At 57.0% G+C, this 18089-nt stretch overlaps 1 protein-coding gene across 5 annotated transcripts; it reads left to right on the top strand.

Moving 5' to 3' along the window:
• Positions 1 to 519: 519 nt before the first annotated feature.
• GPRC5C (G protein-coupled receptor class C group 5 member C) lies at positions 520 to 17705 on the top strand. Of its 5 annotated transcripts, XM_052658851.1 has the most exons (6): positions 1068 to 1763; positions 1891 to 2150; positions 8521 to 9606; positions 12379 to 12473; positions 14594 to 14749; positions 16359 to 17705. In XM_052658851.1, exons 3-6 carry the CDS (start codon positions 8553 to 8555, stop codon positions 16389 to 16391), a joined length of 1338 nt encoding a protein of 445 aa, XP_052514811.1. In that variant the 5' UTR covers positions 1068 to 1763; positions 1891 to 2150; positions 8521 to 8552; the 3' UTR covers positions 16392 to 17705. The 5 variants fall into 5 exon arrangements, with proteins under 5 accessions (XP_052514812.1, XP_052514813.1, XP_052514811.1 ...); XM_052658852.1 differs by lacking the exons at positions 1068 to 1763; positions 1891 to 2150 and adding an exon at positions 520 to 821; XM_052658853.1 differs by having other exon boundaries at positions 1067 to 2150; positions 14594 to 14735.
• The last annotated feature ends 384 nt before the right edge of the window (positions 17706 to 18089 follow it).

Raw genomic sequence — 18089 nt, 5'->3', positions numbered from 1 at the left:
ACTAAACAACAACAAAGTCAGAGGCCAGAGTGACTGGTCGGCTTCAGGGAGCTCCCCCTTTCAGGGTGGTCTGCACTGTCTGGCCCTTACAAGCGGCTGCACACCCTCACTGTTCGGGGTCCCTGAAAAGTGGCGTGGGAGTTGAAGTCACAACTCTGCAGCCCAAATCCCTCTTCCTCTTCATTCTGGAAAGAACTGAAACAATTCAGTGTTCACCCCACTCCCCAGGCGGGCCAGCAAAGGCCAGGCGCATAAACAGTTCTAGAAAACCAGGGCCCCAGGGCCAGCCCAGGCCGCAAGGCAAACCTGGGCTTTATCGCTCTGGCAGCGCTGGGTGTTTCAGGGAGTTTGACTTCTGGTTGTCATAGATTGAGGCAGGCAAACAAACAGCCCAGGAGGTACCTCCCTTCTCCCTGCGCCCTCCCCTATCTTGCTACCCCCTGGCTTGCTGCCAGCCGCCTCCCCTTCCCACCCCGCCCCCCCTTCCCGGGCGCTCCGGGCAGAACCCGCAAGCCCAGCCGCCCGCCCTGCCACCGGCTGGCTCCGACCGCGCTCTGCTGGCGATCCCCCAGGCAACTCGGCGTCAGGAGAAGTAGCACCCCGGAGACCCGGCGCCCAGCCCTGCCTCCGCGTCCCCTGGGCCCCAGCCAGGCCCAACAACCAGTCCCTTCTCGGTGCGCCGTGGCCCCTCTGGGCCTCCCGCGCTTGCCAACTGAGCCCCGCTGCGGCAGCCCACCTCCCACGCCGCCCGCAGCCCCAGCGGGAAGTTCAGTTCAAGGTGTCCGGAAAATCTCTTGTTTACTGGGCCGCGGCGATCCCAGGTTGGATTCACTTCCCCATTTCTACAGTTCCCTTTCTGCCGATCCCTGACGCCGGAGGGGAAAGGATGGCCACCAGCTAATCGGCGGATTGGGAGTCGGGTGGGGTACAGGGAGGGGAGGCGCTCGAACTTTCGGAAAAGTCCCCGGGCGGAGGGAGGGGCAGGACTCCGCGGTCAGGCTGGCGTGTCCCGGAGCGCAGAGGCCGCGGGGGCAGGGTGAAACACTGTACCTCGGGGAACTGAGCCGTGAAGGCTAATGGGGACAGGTCGGGACAGGGAACCGGGACGCGGGGAGGGGAGCGCGCGCTAAGGTGGACCGTGTCCGGGACGATCCCAGGACACCCAGGCGCGGGGCAGTCGGACCCAGGAATACTTCTGCCCGCGGTGCCCAGTGGTTCTGGGCCCGGCCCACCGCGCTTAGAGGCGCGCGGGGTGGAGCTCCTACGTACAGTAGCTGACCCAGGTGCGGGGGAAGGATCGCGCGTGCAAGACACTCGGTGTGTGTTGTGTCCACGTATGCAAGCTCGGATAGGGCAGGGGGCGCAGAAGGCGTGACAAAGACATAGACTTTGCGTCTGAGTGTGCCCCTCGCTTTAGTCCGGAGCGGCGAACTGCCCCACGCGGGTCTCGCGGGAGAGCCAGGACGAAGGTGACAAAGGCTAGGTGTCCGTCCCAGAGAAACGCACTAAGGTGGCCCCCGCGCGTTGCTCGTGTGCGCGCGCTGGGACTCGCGGAGACCGACAGCCCTCCGGCGAACTGTGCGGGGCCGTTCCCCAAGCCGCTTTCGGGAGCGAAAGCCTAGTCCTCCAAGGGTGTGCGCGTGACTGTGCGCGCGCCCGCGTGCGGGGGCGTGGCAGTAAACAGCAACAACCCACCGGCCAGCTGGGCCAGAAACTCTGATCTCCCTCCGCAGCCGGAAAGGGCGTCTAGTCGGAGCTGGGAGGTGAGTCCGGGATGGGCTGGGGGGAGGGCCGACCGGGCTTTGTTACCTTGTGAGCGGACTGCCTGCACCTGGAGCCCCGCGGGCGCCCGATAAGCGCCTGAATGGAGGTGATGTCACGGCGATGCAGGCATCGGCCCACCCTCGCCAGGAGAGAGGAGTCGAGCGCCCGGAGAGGCCAGCGCGACAGCGAGCGCAGGAGCGCAGCCAGCGCCGGGTCCCGCTGAGAGGCAGGCCCTGCGCCCCGATCCCCCGCCAGGGCCCCACCACCCCAGGCCAGGGTTGGGCCTGGCCCCGCGCCCTGCGCCGAGTCCCTCCCAGCCGCGCTCGCGCCCCGCCTGGAGTTGGCCCCAAACGCCGCGCCGGAGCTGGGCCGGCGGCGCGTCCCAGGTAAGGGCTGCTGCCCGCTCGCTCCGCCCTCCCGCCGGCCGCTGGGAAGAGTAGGGTCGGGTCGGGCTGGCGGGGAGTGGGCGAGGGTAGAGGCCCGGGGTTGGGAGAACCAGGGGACGGAGGGCGCCGCTCCGACTCCGCTCGATCGCAGAAACTTTCCAAACCGAGCCGGCTGGGGACTAGGGGGTGCGAGAAGCCCGGCGCCGCGGCTCCAAGTTGGCGGCGAGGGCGAACTCCACCATCGGGGTCTCGCACGACCGTCCCCTCCGCCCTCGCAGCCTCGCTGCGCGGGTCCGCGGTCAACAGTGACCTGCGGGCCGGCGTCCTCTCCGCTCCCCGCGACCGTGGATCGGGAGGGCAGGTTTCTGGGGCTGGAGGGAACGGGAGAGAGGCTGCACCCTGCTCTTTCCGCTCCGCCATCCCGGGAGCGTGGGTGTAGACCCCGGGCCCGGGGAGGACAGGGAGGGGAGTGCTCGGAATCCTCCTGCGCGAAGTTCGGGATTTCGGTCCGTCGTTAAACTCGCGGCTTTTAGCATCGTGGCTTCTAGAACCTTTCGCTTGGCCCGCCCCTCCCCCACCCAGGGGCTTCCCTGCGCCCTTCCCAGCCCAGGAGGTGGAGTTGCGGCGCTCCTGCCGGGATCCACAGTTTTAAACCCCGCCAAACGCGATCATTTGAAAACTCCACGCTGTCGATCCTAAAACTCTGGGACTGGACTGTGTTGAATTTGGGTTTTGTGCTCGTGGAAGGTCCCTCCCGGAGCCTTTTTGTGTGGCTGGGAGAGGGCGTGCCGCTGGGGGTGGGGCGCATTCCGGAGTGGCTTTCTAGAGCGGACCCTTGGGTTGAAGACTCACGTGTTTCTGAACGCTCAGGCAGTTGGGGGTCAGATGCTCACCCTCGGGTGTGAGGGTGTAGGCTGGGGTTCCCGGAAGCCCTCTAACTCCCCCTCTTCACCCCCCGCAGCAACTTGGGCGCAGAGGTAGCTCCTTACAGGCCTCTTTGACTCCTCCTATTGGCTGGTTTAAACGCCAGAGCACCCAGAGCGGAGGAGGAAGATGGCAAGACCTAAACTGGGGCGGGGAGGCGGTGGGAGGCTGTCAGCGGGTCCACCCGTCTCTCTTCGTGGGCTACTTAGTGGTGGCAGAGCAGGAGGAAGGAGGCTGCTCAGTGGCAGTCTGCGCGGAGGCTCTACCTGGCCATGGCCCCCTTGAAGGTAACCAGTGACTGTGCGTCTGTATCTTCCTCTGCCCCTTTGAGCAGGGGAGACAGACCAGGCCGGCAAGCTCGTGAGAGGCTCCGGTGCCTCTTTTCAGGATGTTTCTCAGGCTTGCGTGTGGCTGGCTGCCTCATCCTTGCCCAGTGAAGCCCACTCGGGGCTGGCTGGGCCTCGGAGCCCACCACTCTGCGGAGGGGAAGAGGGAGGAGGGGGTTCTGGAACCGGATTGGGCCGACTCAGACCCGAGATGGGGGCAGAGTGACTGAGCCTGGGGAAAGGCCGATTTCAGAGATGGTTAAAAATATTTGTATAACTGATTCCAGGGAGGTGAAGCAAAAGGGCTCCTTTGTCCCAAAAATAATCTGCAGCGTGATTATGGGCTGCAGCCATGGTCTGGGGGGCACTCAGAGGGTGGAAGGAGGTCCCCCTCCTTGGTCCTAGAGAACCTTCGAGCAGAAGCAGTCACTCTAAAAAGAAGAGGCAGGGCTGGGATGGGGGTGAGCGATTTTCCAATGCCTCCTGTGTTCAGTGCAAGACTAGATGTTGCGGGGGATGCTGAGATAAACACATTTTGCTCACTCTGGTAGACCTTAAAGCCAGGTAAAGGAGACACCACACACACACATGATTCTAACCATCGAGGCTCAGAAGACAGCCTGGAAATGCAGGCTCTAGCGAGCTGCAGGGTGGAGAGTCTGGACACCGCTGGTTCGTTTCCTCCAAGTCCTTTCCCCCTCACCACCGTCTTCAAATATGGCATCCCTTGACTGGCTGAATCTGCATTCCTGGATGTGGAAGGACCCTGGGCCGAGCTCTTGAAGTCTCACACTGGCCTCCAGGGGTCGCTGTCCTAGGCAGTAGACAAGAACCAGGCCCACCTGGCCCAGTTTTCCCGCTTGAGCTGGTGTGTGCCTCTCTCCCCACTCAACCACATGGAGGTTCCTATGTTGGTGGGTCCAACAGGCTTAAAGCATAAGATTGGGACCAACAACAAAGTGAGAAGGAAACTGGGGTGAGGGCTGTGAAGCTGCTCTGGCCCTGGCCCAAGTTCCTTTGAGGTGCTGGATTCTGGTGGGGTACCAGCAGATATGGCTCTAAGTGTGAGACAGACCGAGAAGGATTTACATAGGAGTCCCAGGACTAAATGGGAGCTGGCTTGGTTTTTGGTAATGAAATGGCCGTTAGGAGATTTGAACTTGTATCATGGGCTTAGTAGCCTTTTCCCCGAATCCAACCAGGCTTTAGATTTTTTTTTTAATCTTTATTTATTTATGTGGCTGTGTCAGGTCTTCGTTGCATGAGGGATCTTCCTTTGCAGTGCACAACTCTCCACTTATGGCTCACGGGCTCAGTAATGGTGATGCCTGAGCACCAGAGTGCAGGCTTAGTTGCTCTGTGGCACGTGGGATCTTAGTTCCCTGACCAGGGATCGAACCTGCGCCCTGCACTGCAAGGTGGAGTCTGAACCACTGGCCCAATAGTGAAGTCTCCAGACCTTAGATTTTATTTGGGTAAGAACCTCCATTAGGCCTTACGTTTGGCCTCCATCTTTAAACAGGGATGAACATGTCTTCAGCAAATGGATTGCCGATGCTTTTTTGCCAGACTCAGATCTTAAAGCACAGCCCTGGTAATGCCCTCACTGTGCAAAAAAATAGTCTTCAGTGGCCCCCACTGCCTTTAGAGTCGTGCCCCGAACTCCTTTCCTGGAGCGTTTCTCATCTGTCGCCAGCCAGCTGCAACCTCCCTTTACAAACTCGGTTCATACGTGCATACTGGTGAAATTGATTAGAAACTGAATAAAGTGCTGTTGAGAGGTCTTCTCCACCTTGGATCCTCCTTTGTGTTCCTGTATCGCTTTTCTCTCTCCAGAGGTCGATTCTTTTGTGTGGCTCTTTACCTGATTCTTCTTGGGAGATTTTCTTACGGACCTATCTTTTCTCTCTTTTTGGTTTGAAATAACATTATTGGCAGGGATTGTGTTTGTTCATCTTTGTATTTTTCACTGCCTCTCAGAGAACTACTAGGCTTAATTGTTGCAAACTGCAACCTGGAGGAGGGAGGTGGGATGAGCAGTTCTCAAAGATGCACAGATTGCTGGAGGCTAAGTCTGACTGACCATTCTCAGGGTTCAGTACCACAGCTTCACCCCAAGTTATAGCTGCTTGGCTATGAAGCAGAAGCACCCAAGATAGGCTTGAGTGCTTAGAATCCCTTAGCATGTTATCCATAAATTATTTCCTGGAATGGTTCAATACACCTTATCCATTAGCCCGCTCCGATTCCTTTTTTCTCTTCTTAGTCATTGTAAATAAAGTACAGTGTGTGCCTTATTGATTTACGATTACGCAAAGTCCCCTACAAAAGCTTATTTAAGTCGTGATGTAGGGAAAACAAGCTTTTGCGTTGAAGTCAAGCGAAACTAGCTGCGTTATGGTACCATTTATTTAGGAAAACAATATAGTAAACTCACATAAAATTGTTAATTTATTAAAAGTTAACGGTCAGGGTTTGGGGAAAAGCAAGCTTTAATTGACAGATGAGGTGGTAGCCAGGAACGCTGAGAGACCTAAAATACTTTTAGGTATTTTAGGATACCTTAAAGGACTTTGTAGGATATCTTAAAGGACTTTGAAAATTGATGATCTTTTTATTATGTTAGTCTCAATTTGTGAGTTTTATTTTCCCTGACTTAGTAGCAGTGTCCTTCCCCTTATCAATTATGGAGAATCCATTTTCTTTGCCTGTTAGACATTAATTAGCCAGGAATAGTGGAAACATTAAAGGGTTTTGTTGTTGTTTAGTCAATAAGTCATGTCCGACTCCTCTGCGACCCCGTGGACTGTAGCCCGCCAGGCTCCTCTGTCCATGGGATTCTCCAGGCAAGAATATTGGAGTGGGTTGCCATTCCCTTCTCCAGGGGATCTTCCCGACCTAGGGTTTGAACCCAGGTCTCCTGCATTGCAGGCAGATTCTGTACCATCTGAGGAAGGGTTCAGCTCAGTTCAGTCTCTCAGTTGTGTCTGACTCTTTGTGACCCCATGAATCGCAGCACACCAGGCCTCCCTGTCCATCACCAACTCCTGGAGTTCACTCAGACTCACGTCCATCGAGTCAGTGATGCCATCCAGCCATTTCATCCTCGGTCGTCCCCTTCTCCTCCTGCCCCCAATCCCTCCCAGCATCAGAGTCTTTTCCAGTGAGTCAGCTCTTCACATGAGGTGGCCAAAGTATTGGAGTTTCAGCTTTAGCATCGTTCCTTCCAAAGAAATCCCAGGGCTGATCTCCTTCAGAATGGACTGGTTGGATCTCCTTGCAGTCCAAGGCACTCTCAAGAGTCTCGTCCAGCACCACAATTCAAAAGCATCAATTCTTCGGCGCTCAGCTTTCTTCAGAGTCCAACTCTCACATCCATACATGACCACTGGAAAAACCATAGCCTTGACTAGACGGACATTAGTCGGCAAAGTAATGTCTCTGCTTTTGAATATGCTATCTAGGATGGTCATAACTTTTCTTCCAAGGAGTAAACGTCTTTTAATTTCATGGCTGCAGTCACCATCTGCAGTGATTTTGGAGCCCCAAAAAATAAAGTCTGACACTGTTTCCACTGTTTCCCCATCTATTTCCCATGAAGTAATGGGACTGGATGCCATGATCTTCATTTTCTGAATGTTGAGCTTTAAGCCAACTTTTTCACTCTCCTCTTCACTTTCATCAAGAGGCTTTTTAGTTCCTCTTCACTTTCTGCGGTAAGGGTGGTGTCATCTGCATATCTGAGGTTATTGGTTAGTGGTGTACAAATCCACCCTCCACCTTCAAAGCAGAAGAAAGGTAGGGAGGAGGATCGTGCCATTCCCCTCCCAGCCACTAGTAGTCACTATAGCCCAGGAAAGCATGTCCAGGTTGCTGTCCTACAAAGTGCCTGGGTCCAAGATGTAAGAGAGGAAGAGGCAGGTTTACCAACCATTTACTTGACCACAGTGCAAATAAAAGACCGCCTTCTTGCCTTCTAGCTACAGGGTCTTGATGTCTTCCATTACAGATTAATTCCTTTGGGTTTTGCTTTGCCCTTGCCTCGTTCTTGCTTTTAAAATGTTAATGCCTCATAGGAGGATTTTTGTGTTAAGTCATTAACTCCCTAGCTGGGAAATTTGTTAAATTTTATCCTTGAGACTCTTTTAACAACTTGAGCTTCCAAGGAACTTGGGATTCCGAAGAGAAGTGTTGAAGAGAAGCATTGGGACTAAAAGTGGGAAAATGAAGGGCAAAAAGGGTCAGTGGTAGGAAGACATCGGGGAAAAGTGTTGATACATACAACTTTTCGGTCATCTCTTCACTGTCTGGTAGCAGTTTGTACCTGTTCCTGGTGCTTGTTAAATACTCACTGAGTGGATGAATGCATGGCTGATTCTTTGTGGCCTTGGGCATCACAGGGACAGAGAGGAGGGCCAAGCAGCTGGCCATTTGAACTCTGGGAGTCCCGGGGCAGAGAGGAGCTGAGTGCTTGGTGAACTTGCTCGTAAACCTCACCCCCATCCTAGCTGCAAGAGCTCAGGGAGTATTTGGGTCCAGGTTACAATTGGTGGAGGGAGGTGAAAATTTAGCACAGTTTCCTCCTTTTCCATGCCTGGGAAGAGGAATGACAACTGGGCTTCATCTCGTTTGTTTCTGGTTAGTTGAGAGGAGTCCCGGGAGTTCTGTGTTAAGAAGGGTTCTGGCGGTCCAGTGGCTAAGATTCTGTGCTCCCAATTCAGGGAACCCAGGCTTGATCCCTGGTCCCGGAACTAGATCTCACACGCTGCAATTAAGAGCTCACGTGCCACAAAAAAGATCCAAGACCCCCACGTGCCCCAACTGGTGCAGTCAAATGAATACATACATAAATAAGAATAAAATAAAGAAGGATTCTGGGAACTTGCCTGGTGGTCCAGTAGTTAAGACTCCACACTTCCACTGCAGGGGGCATGAGTTTGATCCTTAGCCAGGGAGCAAAGATCTCACATGGCACTCGGCGCTGCCATAAAAGAGAGAGGGAAAAAGGATTCAGTAGCTCAGAGGGCTAGACCCCAGATCAATGCGCCCTGGTCCAGCACCCTGTGTGTCGGGGTCTGGCCTGAGGGGCTGATTTCGCCTCTTCTCCCCTCCGTCTCTAGGGACCCAGCTGGAGCCTGGCCTGGCATCCAGGATGGCCATCCACAGAGCGGTGCTGACGTGCCTGGGACTGCCTCTCTTCCTGCTTCCAGGGGCCCGGGCCCAGGAGCAGGCCCCGCCCGGCTGCAGCCCCGACCTCAACCCCCTCTATTACAACCTGTGTGACCGCTCTGAGGCTTGGGGCATCATCTTGGAAGCCGTGGCGGGGGCAGGCGTCGTCACCACCTTCGTCCTCACCATCATCCTGGTGGCCAGCCTCCCCTTCGTGCAGGACACCAAGAAGCGGAGCCTGCTAGGGACCCAGGTGTTCTTCCTGCTGGGGACCCTGGGCCTCTTCTGCCTCGTCTTCGCCTGCGTGGTGAAGCCTGACTTCTCCACCTGTGCCTCCCGGCGCTTCCTCTTCGGGGTCCTGTTCGCCATCTGCTTCTCCTGCCTGGTGGCCCACGTCTTGGCCCTCCACTTCCTGGTTCGGAAGAACCACGGGCCCCGGGGCTGGGTGGTCTTCCTCGTGGCCCTGCTGCTGAGCCTCGTGGAGGTGATCATCAACACGGAGTGGCTGATCATCACGCTGGTGCGGGGAGCTGGCGCCGAGGGCGACGCTCCAGGCAACGGCAGTGCGGGCTGGGTGGCCGTCTCCCCCTGCGCCATCGCCAACGCGGACTTCGTCATGGCGCTTATCTACGTGATGCTGCTGCTGCTTTGCGCCTTCACGGGGGCCTGGTCGGCCTTGTGCGGCCGCTTCAAGCGCTGGCGGAAGCACGGGGTCTTCGTGCTGCTCACCACGACCGCCTCCATCGCCGTCTGGGTGGTGTGGACCGTCATGTACACTTACGGCAACCGGCAGCACAACAGCCCCACGTGGGACGACCCCACGCTGGCCATCGCCCTTGCCACCAACGCCTGGGCCTTCGTCCTCTTCTATGTCATCCCGGAGGTCTCCCAGGTGACCAGGTCTAGCCCGGAGCAGAGCTACCAGGGGGATCTGTACCCCACCCGGGGCGTGGGCTACGAGACCATTCTGAAAGAGCAAAAGGGCCAGAGCATGTTTGTGGAAAACAAGGCGTTTTCCATGGACGAGCCAGCCTCAGGTGGGTCACGGGACATCCTCCTCGGGTCCCCTCTTGGTGGTGGCTTAGTTGCTTAGTTGGCATATTTGACTCTTGTGACCTTATGGACTGTAGCCCGCCAGGCTCCTCTGTCCGTGGGATTTCCCAGGCAAGAATATGGGAGTGGGTTGCCATTTCCTTCTCCGGGAAGGTCCCCTTTATTTAAAAAAAAAATTTTTTTGAAACTTTTTATTTTATATTGGGGGATATTCGATTAAGTGTTGTGATATTAATGGTTTCAGGGGAACAGCAGAGGGACTCAACCATGCCTACACATGAATCTAATTTTTTAAAAATTGTTTTAATTATTAATATTTGTCTATGCCATGTGGCTTGTGGGATCTTAGTTCCCCAACCAGGGATTGAACCCAGCCCATGGTAGTGAAAGCACCAAGTCCTAACCACTGGACTGCCGAGGAATCCCTGCCAGCTCTTCTTTTATTCCAGGTGACTTATTGCAGGACCGGGGACTAGTCTCCTGAGCAAAATGGGAGGTGCCTGAGAATATCCAGAGTTCTCTGCCATCAAATTCCTAAACTCCATTTTTAAAAAAGATTTTTTTCTCTATACTCATGCAATTCATTAGTGTATTTTCATTGTAAAATCTGACACATTAGGGATAAAATTACCCTCCACTGTCTCCCTAATTCTACCCTGTTCCTTCCTCTTCTGTCCACAGAACTGATCCCTGTGGACTGATATTTTCCCACTAGGTGCCTCAGTTTCCTCATCTGTAAAATGGGGAATATAGTGCCTCCTATTTCGTAGGATTCTTTTGAGGATTCCGTTAATGCATCTTTGTTTTTTTTTTTGAGCCATGCTTTGTGGCATGGGAGATCTTAGTTCCCCAACCAGGCATCGAACCCATGCCCCGTGCAGTGAAAACACAAAGTTCTAACCACTGGAACTCCAGGAGATTCCCCAATTACTGCATTTCTGTCATTATTATCCCTCCAGAGCTTGTTCTTCTATTACATACATATCCATAGTCTTAACTTCCTTTAAAAGCTTTTTCAGTTAAAAATTTTCCCTTTTTCATGAAAGTGTGTGTGCCACATGCTAACCTATGCAGCACCCACTATTCAATATCCAGCTTGTCCCCAACCTCCTGCCCCGGCTCTTTGTTAATGGGATGAGGTTCTCCTCCGGAACCAGCACTTGGGGTGCCAGACAGGAACAAAGCCTCGGGTTTTGGAGTTAAGGGCGCCCCGGAGGTGGAAGTGGCAGGAAGTTGGGGAGAGAAGCCCCCGCAGCCGGCCCCCCCTCGGGAGCAGCCTGGGAGGCAGGAGCCGGTGGCCGTTCTCCTAGAGACGCGTCCGGACACGCTCCCGGCTCCCTAAGGAGGGAGCCTTCTGTGGTTCCTCATCAGGACCACTAGTGTTTACAGAGCACGAACCGAGCGCCAGGGCCTGAGCCTTTCCGGACTTGCTCTATAGCCCACATCTCGTGTGCTTTCTTAGCCGGCTGGCTGCAGCCCCTTCATCCGCCCTGACCCGGAAAGCCTGGACTCTGACCCCGGCCTGTGCTGATCGAGGCTTTTGGGGGCTTAGGACTTGACCTGCCTGACTGTGGAGAAACGACCGGCTCTGGGGCTTCTGCCAGGGGTCAGAGGCCGGGGAGGATGCAGAGTCAGAGCTCGCGGCCTTTTCTCTGTAAGCTGAGGTCCCTGTGATCCCAGCTTTGGGGAAAGGCTTAATCCTCACCCTGCCAAGCGCTGGTCTTTGACCTGGCCCCCAGGATGGCCCTGGTACACGCACAGCCTGGGGCCACTCGGGGAGCAGGGCAGGGGGCGGTGGGTGAGGCTCATGGATGAGTGTTGGGAGGAGCCGTGGCCGCCCCCACCTTGGCTTCCATCCGCTGCCTGTTTGTCAGGCCCAGGCGTTCTCAGCCTTTGTCCTCAAGGCAAACACTTCTGGGGCTGTGAGAGGTTTTTTTCCTTTTATTTTTATTTTTTTTTCTAAATGGAAAAATCAATTGAGTGAGCCCTGCACTTAGGAGGCCCTATAGAATTGTGGTCCCTCCAAGCCTCGGGGCCATCCGCCGGCCGGAGACCGGCATCCGCTGCCCCAGCCCCCAGGGCTTAGCCTGCCCCCCGGACCCCAGGAACGGTCAGCAGTTTTCCATGGCCCCAGCGCCCAGCAGGGCAGGACAGGTCAGGAAATCGACAGCCCCAAAGACACAGGAGAGTGTTTCTGAAGCTGAAAATAGTTCTGGAAACTTGCCAAGGGACCACAGGGTTAGGCCACTGATGTGCCTTCAGTCCCCTGGGGGACTTGAGGGGAGCAGGCAGTGACTCTGGGTCCTGGGCGGTCAGCACCCAGCTCTGCCCCATGGAGACTTTCAGGCGGTGGGCTCCCTGCTGTATTTACCCCGGCGCCTGGCAGCTGGCCCGCAGCGGGAGAGGCCAGAGCTGGAGGCTGGCCATCTTGGAAGGCCGCCGAAGGTCCGTGTGCCTGTCTTGGCCTCTGGCCCCAGAGGGCGGACAGGGATGTGAAGGTTGCTGACGGAGCGTTTTTTGGTAGGAAGGGGTCTTGTGCTGCAGGAAAACCCGAGGGGAAGGTAAACATCATGCTCTCTGTGCCTCCAAAGAGATGCTGGGCTCCAGTGGGGGGCCCCCACACCTACGGCCTCGCCCCCAGGGCTGGCCCAGCCCCCGCCACCAGTCCGTCTCCCTGCTCCCTGGGGAGCCTCCCTTGAGAGTGGGAAAGGGAGCTGAGAGACCAGCCCTGGAGCAGCACCTATGTCTCCTTGCAGCTAAGAGACCGGTGTCACCATACAGCGGGTACAACGGACAGCTGCTGACCAGTATGTACCAGCCCACCGAGATGACCCTGATGCACAAAGCCCCGGTGAGTGGAGTCCCCGGGTCCCCATGACCCTGCTGGAGCCAGGGGGCCAGTGCCGGCAGGGTGGGTGGAGGCGGCAGGGAGAAGGCTGGCTCTGCGTTCGATGGGTCAGCCTTGGGGAACCCAGGGCCTCCAATGCCATTTTTCTGGGAGTGACAATACCTGCAGGGGGCCTGCCTGCCCCGTGTCATCAGGGTATCACACAACCCCCTGAGGCTAGATGCTCAGAATGGTCTCTCTCTACACTGGTGGGAGCCACTAGCTGTCCCCCACGCAGGGACAAGGGGGCCTCAGCCAGGTATGTGCATTCCTGGTGGACAGAGGTGCACAGGGCAGGTCTGGGTAGATCCTGACTCCGCAACCACAGCTGTCCCAGGAGGGCCCCCAGCTCCCCTCCTCCCGCCAGCAGGCAGCCACACTCTCAGCTTCACACCTCCCCTGGGTTCTGGAAACCAGATGCTCCCTTAGCCAAGGGAGGGGGGTGGGAACAGGAAGCCGGAGGGTTAGAGTCTTACTCACTCCATTGGTGTTCCTCCTCCCCGGCTGGCTGGCAGTCACTGTGCAGAGAGGTCAGTGACCCCCCTTGGCAGGAGGCTGGGAACAGGAAGCAGGGAGGTCAGTGGGGTGGCGTTCTCATCCTCTCCCCGCCTGGAGCCCTGGGGGCTGGGTGAAGCCAGGGCACCACACACTTCCAGTCCTGGGCTCTCCCCGGGCCTGAACCTGTGTCCTGCGAGAGAGGACCGTGGCCAGGAGCTGGGAGGGCAGAGGAATCTCGGAAGGGTGGGAGCAGGGTTTGCCAGCCCCCAGCCGCCCAGGGTCCCCTGCCTGGCCGCCCCACTCTACCTGTGTGCATTGAGCCCCACTCCTTCAGGAAGACTTTGGACGAACAGATATTTTATCTCATAGTGGCTCCAAAACCATGGTCCCTTGACCCCCACCACTCCCATCACCTGTGTGTGTGCTCAGCTGGGTCCCACTCTTTGCAACCCAGTCAACTGGAACCCACCAGGCTTCTTTGTATGTCACCTGGAACTTACTAAAAATACAAGGGCCGGTGGGGTGATGGAGCCGATGATTAGCATCGCTTCAGTGACGTCACCTTGATTACGTGGAGTTACCCAAGTCACAGTAGGAGTGACCGAGGAAATCTGCTGACGTCACAGATCAGGGTCATTGAACAGTGACCAGCTCGCCTTGGGGTGGGGCCCCCTAGGTATGCTTGTGGCTCAGCAGTTCAGGTGATTGTGATGCACAAGCCAGGCTTGAGAACCGAGGGTCTCGATGTTCTAGGAGCTACAAGGGGTGGGGGAGGGCAGATAGTAAAGGGGTGGGAGGACCTCCTCCCTCAGGACCCTCCCCCACCCCCATCCCCCGGCCTCCAGGTTCGAGTATGTGGAAGAGCTGCCGCCCCACCCCCGAGCTACAGAGCTTTGGTGGCGGCTCTCTGCCTGGGGATGAGGCTGGTGGGGCTCATGTTCCTTGCAGGCTGGGCTCTGGGAACAACGCCTCAGCCTCACCCACCCAGGAACAGAACCACTGCTGCTCTGACCAGGATCCAGGCCACGAATTTGGATTTTTAAGTCTCCAAAACTTAAAACTCGCCAGCCCCAAACCACCAGGGTTTTAAGTCTCTAAATTGGACTGCTAAACATGTGCTATCTAGGGCCGGACAGAAGAGTGTCCTGGGCCCTGCACACCAGCTGCGATGCCGTGGGGGATGTGGCCTCATTGGTGGGGCTCAGGAAAGACCCCCAGAGGAAGCAGAGTGGGTTGGGTCATAGGAGCTCAGCCTGGCTCACCCTCCTTTGGGCCCCACGGTATAGGGAGTGGGATGGGGCTTGAGAGGAGGAACCTCCCCCTGCGCGAAGCCCCCGGACCATTGGAGGCAACTGGAGCCTCGTTTCGCTGCCCAGCCCTCTTCAGGGTGAGATAAGGGGCTGGAGGTCAGAGGGCAGTCCCTTCGGCTCCAGACTTAGAGTCACCATCCCAGGCCCAGCTCGGGGTGGGGGCGGTTGGTGATGGGGAGGGGCGGGGAAGCTGGCAGGCACGGCCCGCAGGAAGCCGACTGTTTGCACATCCGCCCCGGCGGAACCGGCTGTGAGACCGCCTGTTCTTCCTTCCAGTCCGATGGAGCTGGAGCGTACGACGTCATCCTCCCGCGGGCCACCGCCAACAGCCAGGTGACAGGCAGTGCCAACTCCACCCTGCGGGCTGAGGACATCTACGCGGCCCACAGCCGCCAGGAGGCCATGCTGCCCAAGGAAGGCAAGAGCTCTCAGGTGTTTAGAAACCCCTATGTGTGGGACTGAGCCGGCCCCTGGAAGAGGCAGGCAGATTGGAGGACCTGGCCCCTGGAGAGGGTCTTCTCCCCACCGGGAGCCCGCGCTCTCCCCAGCCCCCTCCCTCCTCGCTGTCCCGGGGAGGGGCGGCCTGGGTCTCACCCGGGAGACCCTCCCGTCTGCCAGTGTTCAGATGGGCGTCCCGGTGCCCCTGCCCGCTCCTCAGTGTTTGCGGAGTCCAGGAGCCAGCTCTAGCTTCCTGCCAGGGTCACCTCCGGTGGCCACGCTCCAGCCAAATAGTGTTGTTCTTCTTGGGGTGGCGGCCAGCCAGCACCTACGTTCTCTGGAGTCTTCAGAGAGATTCCTGCAACCTCGGGAGACGTCGCAGGCGCTTCTGTCCTGGGCCTTGTTCCTCTGTGAGGAGCACGGATGCCTAATAAACACGTTTCTGCTTTATTAACCCTTCCTCTGGGAATGTCATGTCTGATCTGGGCTTTCTGTCTCGGTTGATCCGCCCCTCTGCCCTGGCCTGTGGGTGTCTCCTCTTTCTCCTCCCTCTGAGTCCAGGTCCCAGGAAAGCCACTGCTGAGCTCTCCTTCCATGCAGCGAAGGAGCCGACGCTTCCCTCCAGGGAATGGGTCTTCAGCTGAGCCTGGGTCCGTGTCCTGTGTGATCAGGCTGGCTCTTGGGGCCCGGCTCCCATCTCGGGTCTCATCTGGCATCTGGGCTTGTCTGAAACCAGGCCGCTTTCCTCGGGGACCCCGTCTACTGGATGGAGGGCGGGGAAGGCCGGCCCAGCAGCAGGTGGTTCTGTGCAGTGTATGTGTAGGGGAAGGCTTCAGCCCCTCTTTGTGGAAACAGTGATGAAGATCTGTCGGGATACGGTGGAGGACCACTGTTCCATCTCAGATCATTCAGTGTGTGTGTGCTGGGGCATGACTCAAAGAGGACCAGCCCTTGCTTACAAAGGTGGAGGGGGCGGGCCAGGTTCTGGTTGGTTTCACTCCTGGGTGGGAATTTAAATCCCCATTTGCTCAGTCCTTTATAGTAAAGCCTGTCCACAGCAGTGCATTTTAATCCTTGGAGCTGACCCTGAGAGATGGGTAGGACAGTACTTTCCCTTTTCCAGAGTCAAATCCCAGAGCGAGACCATTTTAGGGTTAGACGGGGTCTTGGGCCTGAGTGATCAATGTAGCTCCCTGCCCCCTCCCCCTGACAGGTAAGGGACTGGCCCAGAGAGACCACAGGGCCTCTGGAAGTGGCCCTGCTTTCAGCTCTCAAGACTTTTAGCGGGTCCCAGTGGCCTGTGTTCAGACAAGCAACCTTGCTCTGACTCTTGGACACTAGTTCAAGGCTTTGCGAGGGGTCTGCTAAATGAGCCCCTCCTGGGCTTGGGAATATTTCTCCCCAACTCCCCAGAAGCTATTTTCTGACACAAACTATAGGGGAGAAAACGTTTCTGTTGGAAGGGGGAGAAAGGCTTCCAGAAGAAAAAATAAATCGGACTTCTCCTTCGATGTCAGATTACACCATCCCCCCGGGGATGCGCTTTTGTGGTTCTTGTTCTTTCTTCAGTTGTTCAAACACATGTTCTTTCTGGTCACTTTAGGCTCAGTCCCCGCAAAATAACACGAGATGGTAGACGCCCTCTTCCACGGACCACACGGCGTTCAGATGTCCTCTTTCCCGTATGTCCAGGCTGGGCAGGGCCTTTCTCATTGGTGCTGGGAGGGCCCTGAGGTCACCCATCTGGAGCGGTGGAGTCGGGGGCCGTGTGAAACTCTGAGGATGTGGCCGGGGCTCAGGGCACCCCCTCCCCACCCCCGCCCCGATTCCTGCCCAGCCCAGCCTCTCCTGGTCCCCGAGGGACTTGAGAAAGCAGGAGCGGTCTGCAGACAGCCAGCCTGCCTCTGGACACCCTCCCCCCACACAGCTCCTGCATCCCCCTCTGCGGCTCTCCAGATGACCATCCTGCAGGGCCACCCTGCAGTGTCTGTCCCGCTCTGCTCCAAGGTGAAGCCAAGCTATGGTGAAGCTGCCCATAGTCCTCACCAGGACCTCCTGCCACCGCCTGGCCCATGGAAGGCCACTGAGCTGGGCACAGCTCCCTCGAGGCCTGGACAGACTGTGCCTCTCTGAATGGCCTCCGAGCCCCTCAGCATCACCCCCCCACACCTTCAGTGAACTGGGTCCCGTCAAGACACAAGGTGGGAGTGGGGCTGCATTCTCAGGGATGAATGGAGAGTCCTGGGCCTCTCCCAGGACTGAGACTTGTGGGACTCGGGACAGTCCCTTAGATAAGTGACATCCATGACCGAAGATTGTGCCACTTCCTGATGAGCAGATGGCGGGTGTCTACCTCACCTTGGGCACCTGGAAGGGCTGGTGGTGCCATCCTCACCCACGACTTGCTCCATCAGGGCCTGACAGCCACCAAGGGGAGCGGGGGCATCCTTGGGACCTGAACGAGGCTGGCACCAACAAGGATGTGCACACAGCTTCAGACTCGGGGGAAGGAGATCTCTGTCGTGTCATCTCTGTGGTTTCCTCCTGCCCTTGGGTACCACCGCTGGCTCATCCAAGGAGCCCACGCCAGGTGTACCCGTGGAGCTCACCTCTGTGTGCGGAGATGGAGTGAGCCCAAGGCAGGTGCTGACTCCGAGGGCAATCCCACAGCCCCCTGGTGGCAACCTCCTAACCCTAGCGTCTCTGCTTTTGTCACTGGGGTATTTCTAGAGGGCTAAGTTGGTTGAACAGACCCTGCAGAGAGTAGGTCTGTACCCCAAGTGTGACAACCCCCTCACCATTCACTGATCCTTGCACTGGGCTGCCCGGTTCCAGGAAGGGAGTATAACTTACTCTGATGAAAAGGAAGAGGGGAGCTCTGTGCACCTGACTCCTCGAGATCTAGGTTAGTGGCCCCAAAACCTCGCCGTGAATAAAGGCTCTGTCTTGCATTTTGAGCTGATAGTCTCATGTGTGAGTTCTGGCAGCACCAAGCGGCCACAGGGAGCTGCCGGCAGTGAATGTGGGTTTGTTCAGAGTCTGAGTCCCCTGGGGGCTTGTGGTGGGTGAGGCTCGAGCAGGGATAGGCTACTGACCGATGCAGACCTGCCGGGATGTGAGAATACCCTATGGCCCTGCTGCTTCCAGTCTTGGCCCAGGTGATCCAGCTGCATCACACACAAACCTCAAATGGAAAAAACCAGCATAGGCCTGAGCCGGGTGCAGGGGACACCTATGTAGATTGCACACCCATCTCTGTCAAACCATGTGGAGCAGTTATGGCTTCGTCACTGTTCAGGATTAAATGAACTTATTCTCCGTTTGGGGACCGAAC

This window comes from Budorcas taxicolor, chromosome 19, assembly GCF_023091745.1.
Source record: "Budorcas taxicolor isolate Tak-1 chromosome 19, Takin1.1, whole genome shotgun sequence".
Classification (NCBI taxonomy): Eukaryota; Metazoa; Chordata; class Mammalia; order Artiodactyla; family Bovidae; genus Budorcas; species Budorcas taxicolor.
This window is presented reverse-complemented; position numbering and strand designations above follow the sequence as displayed.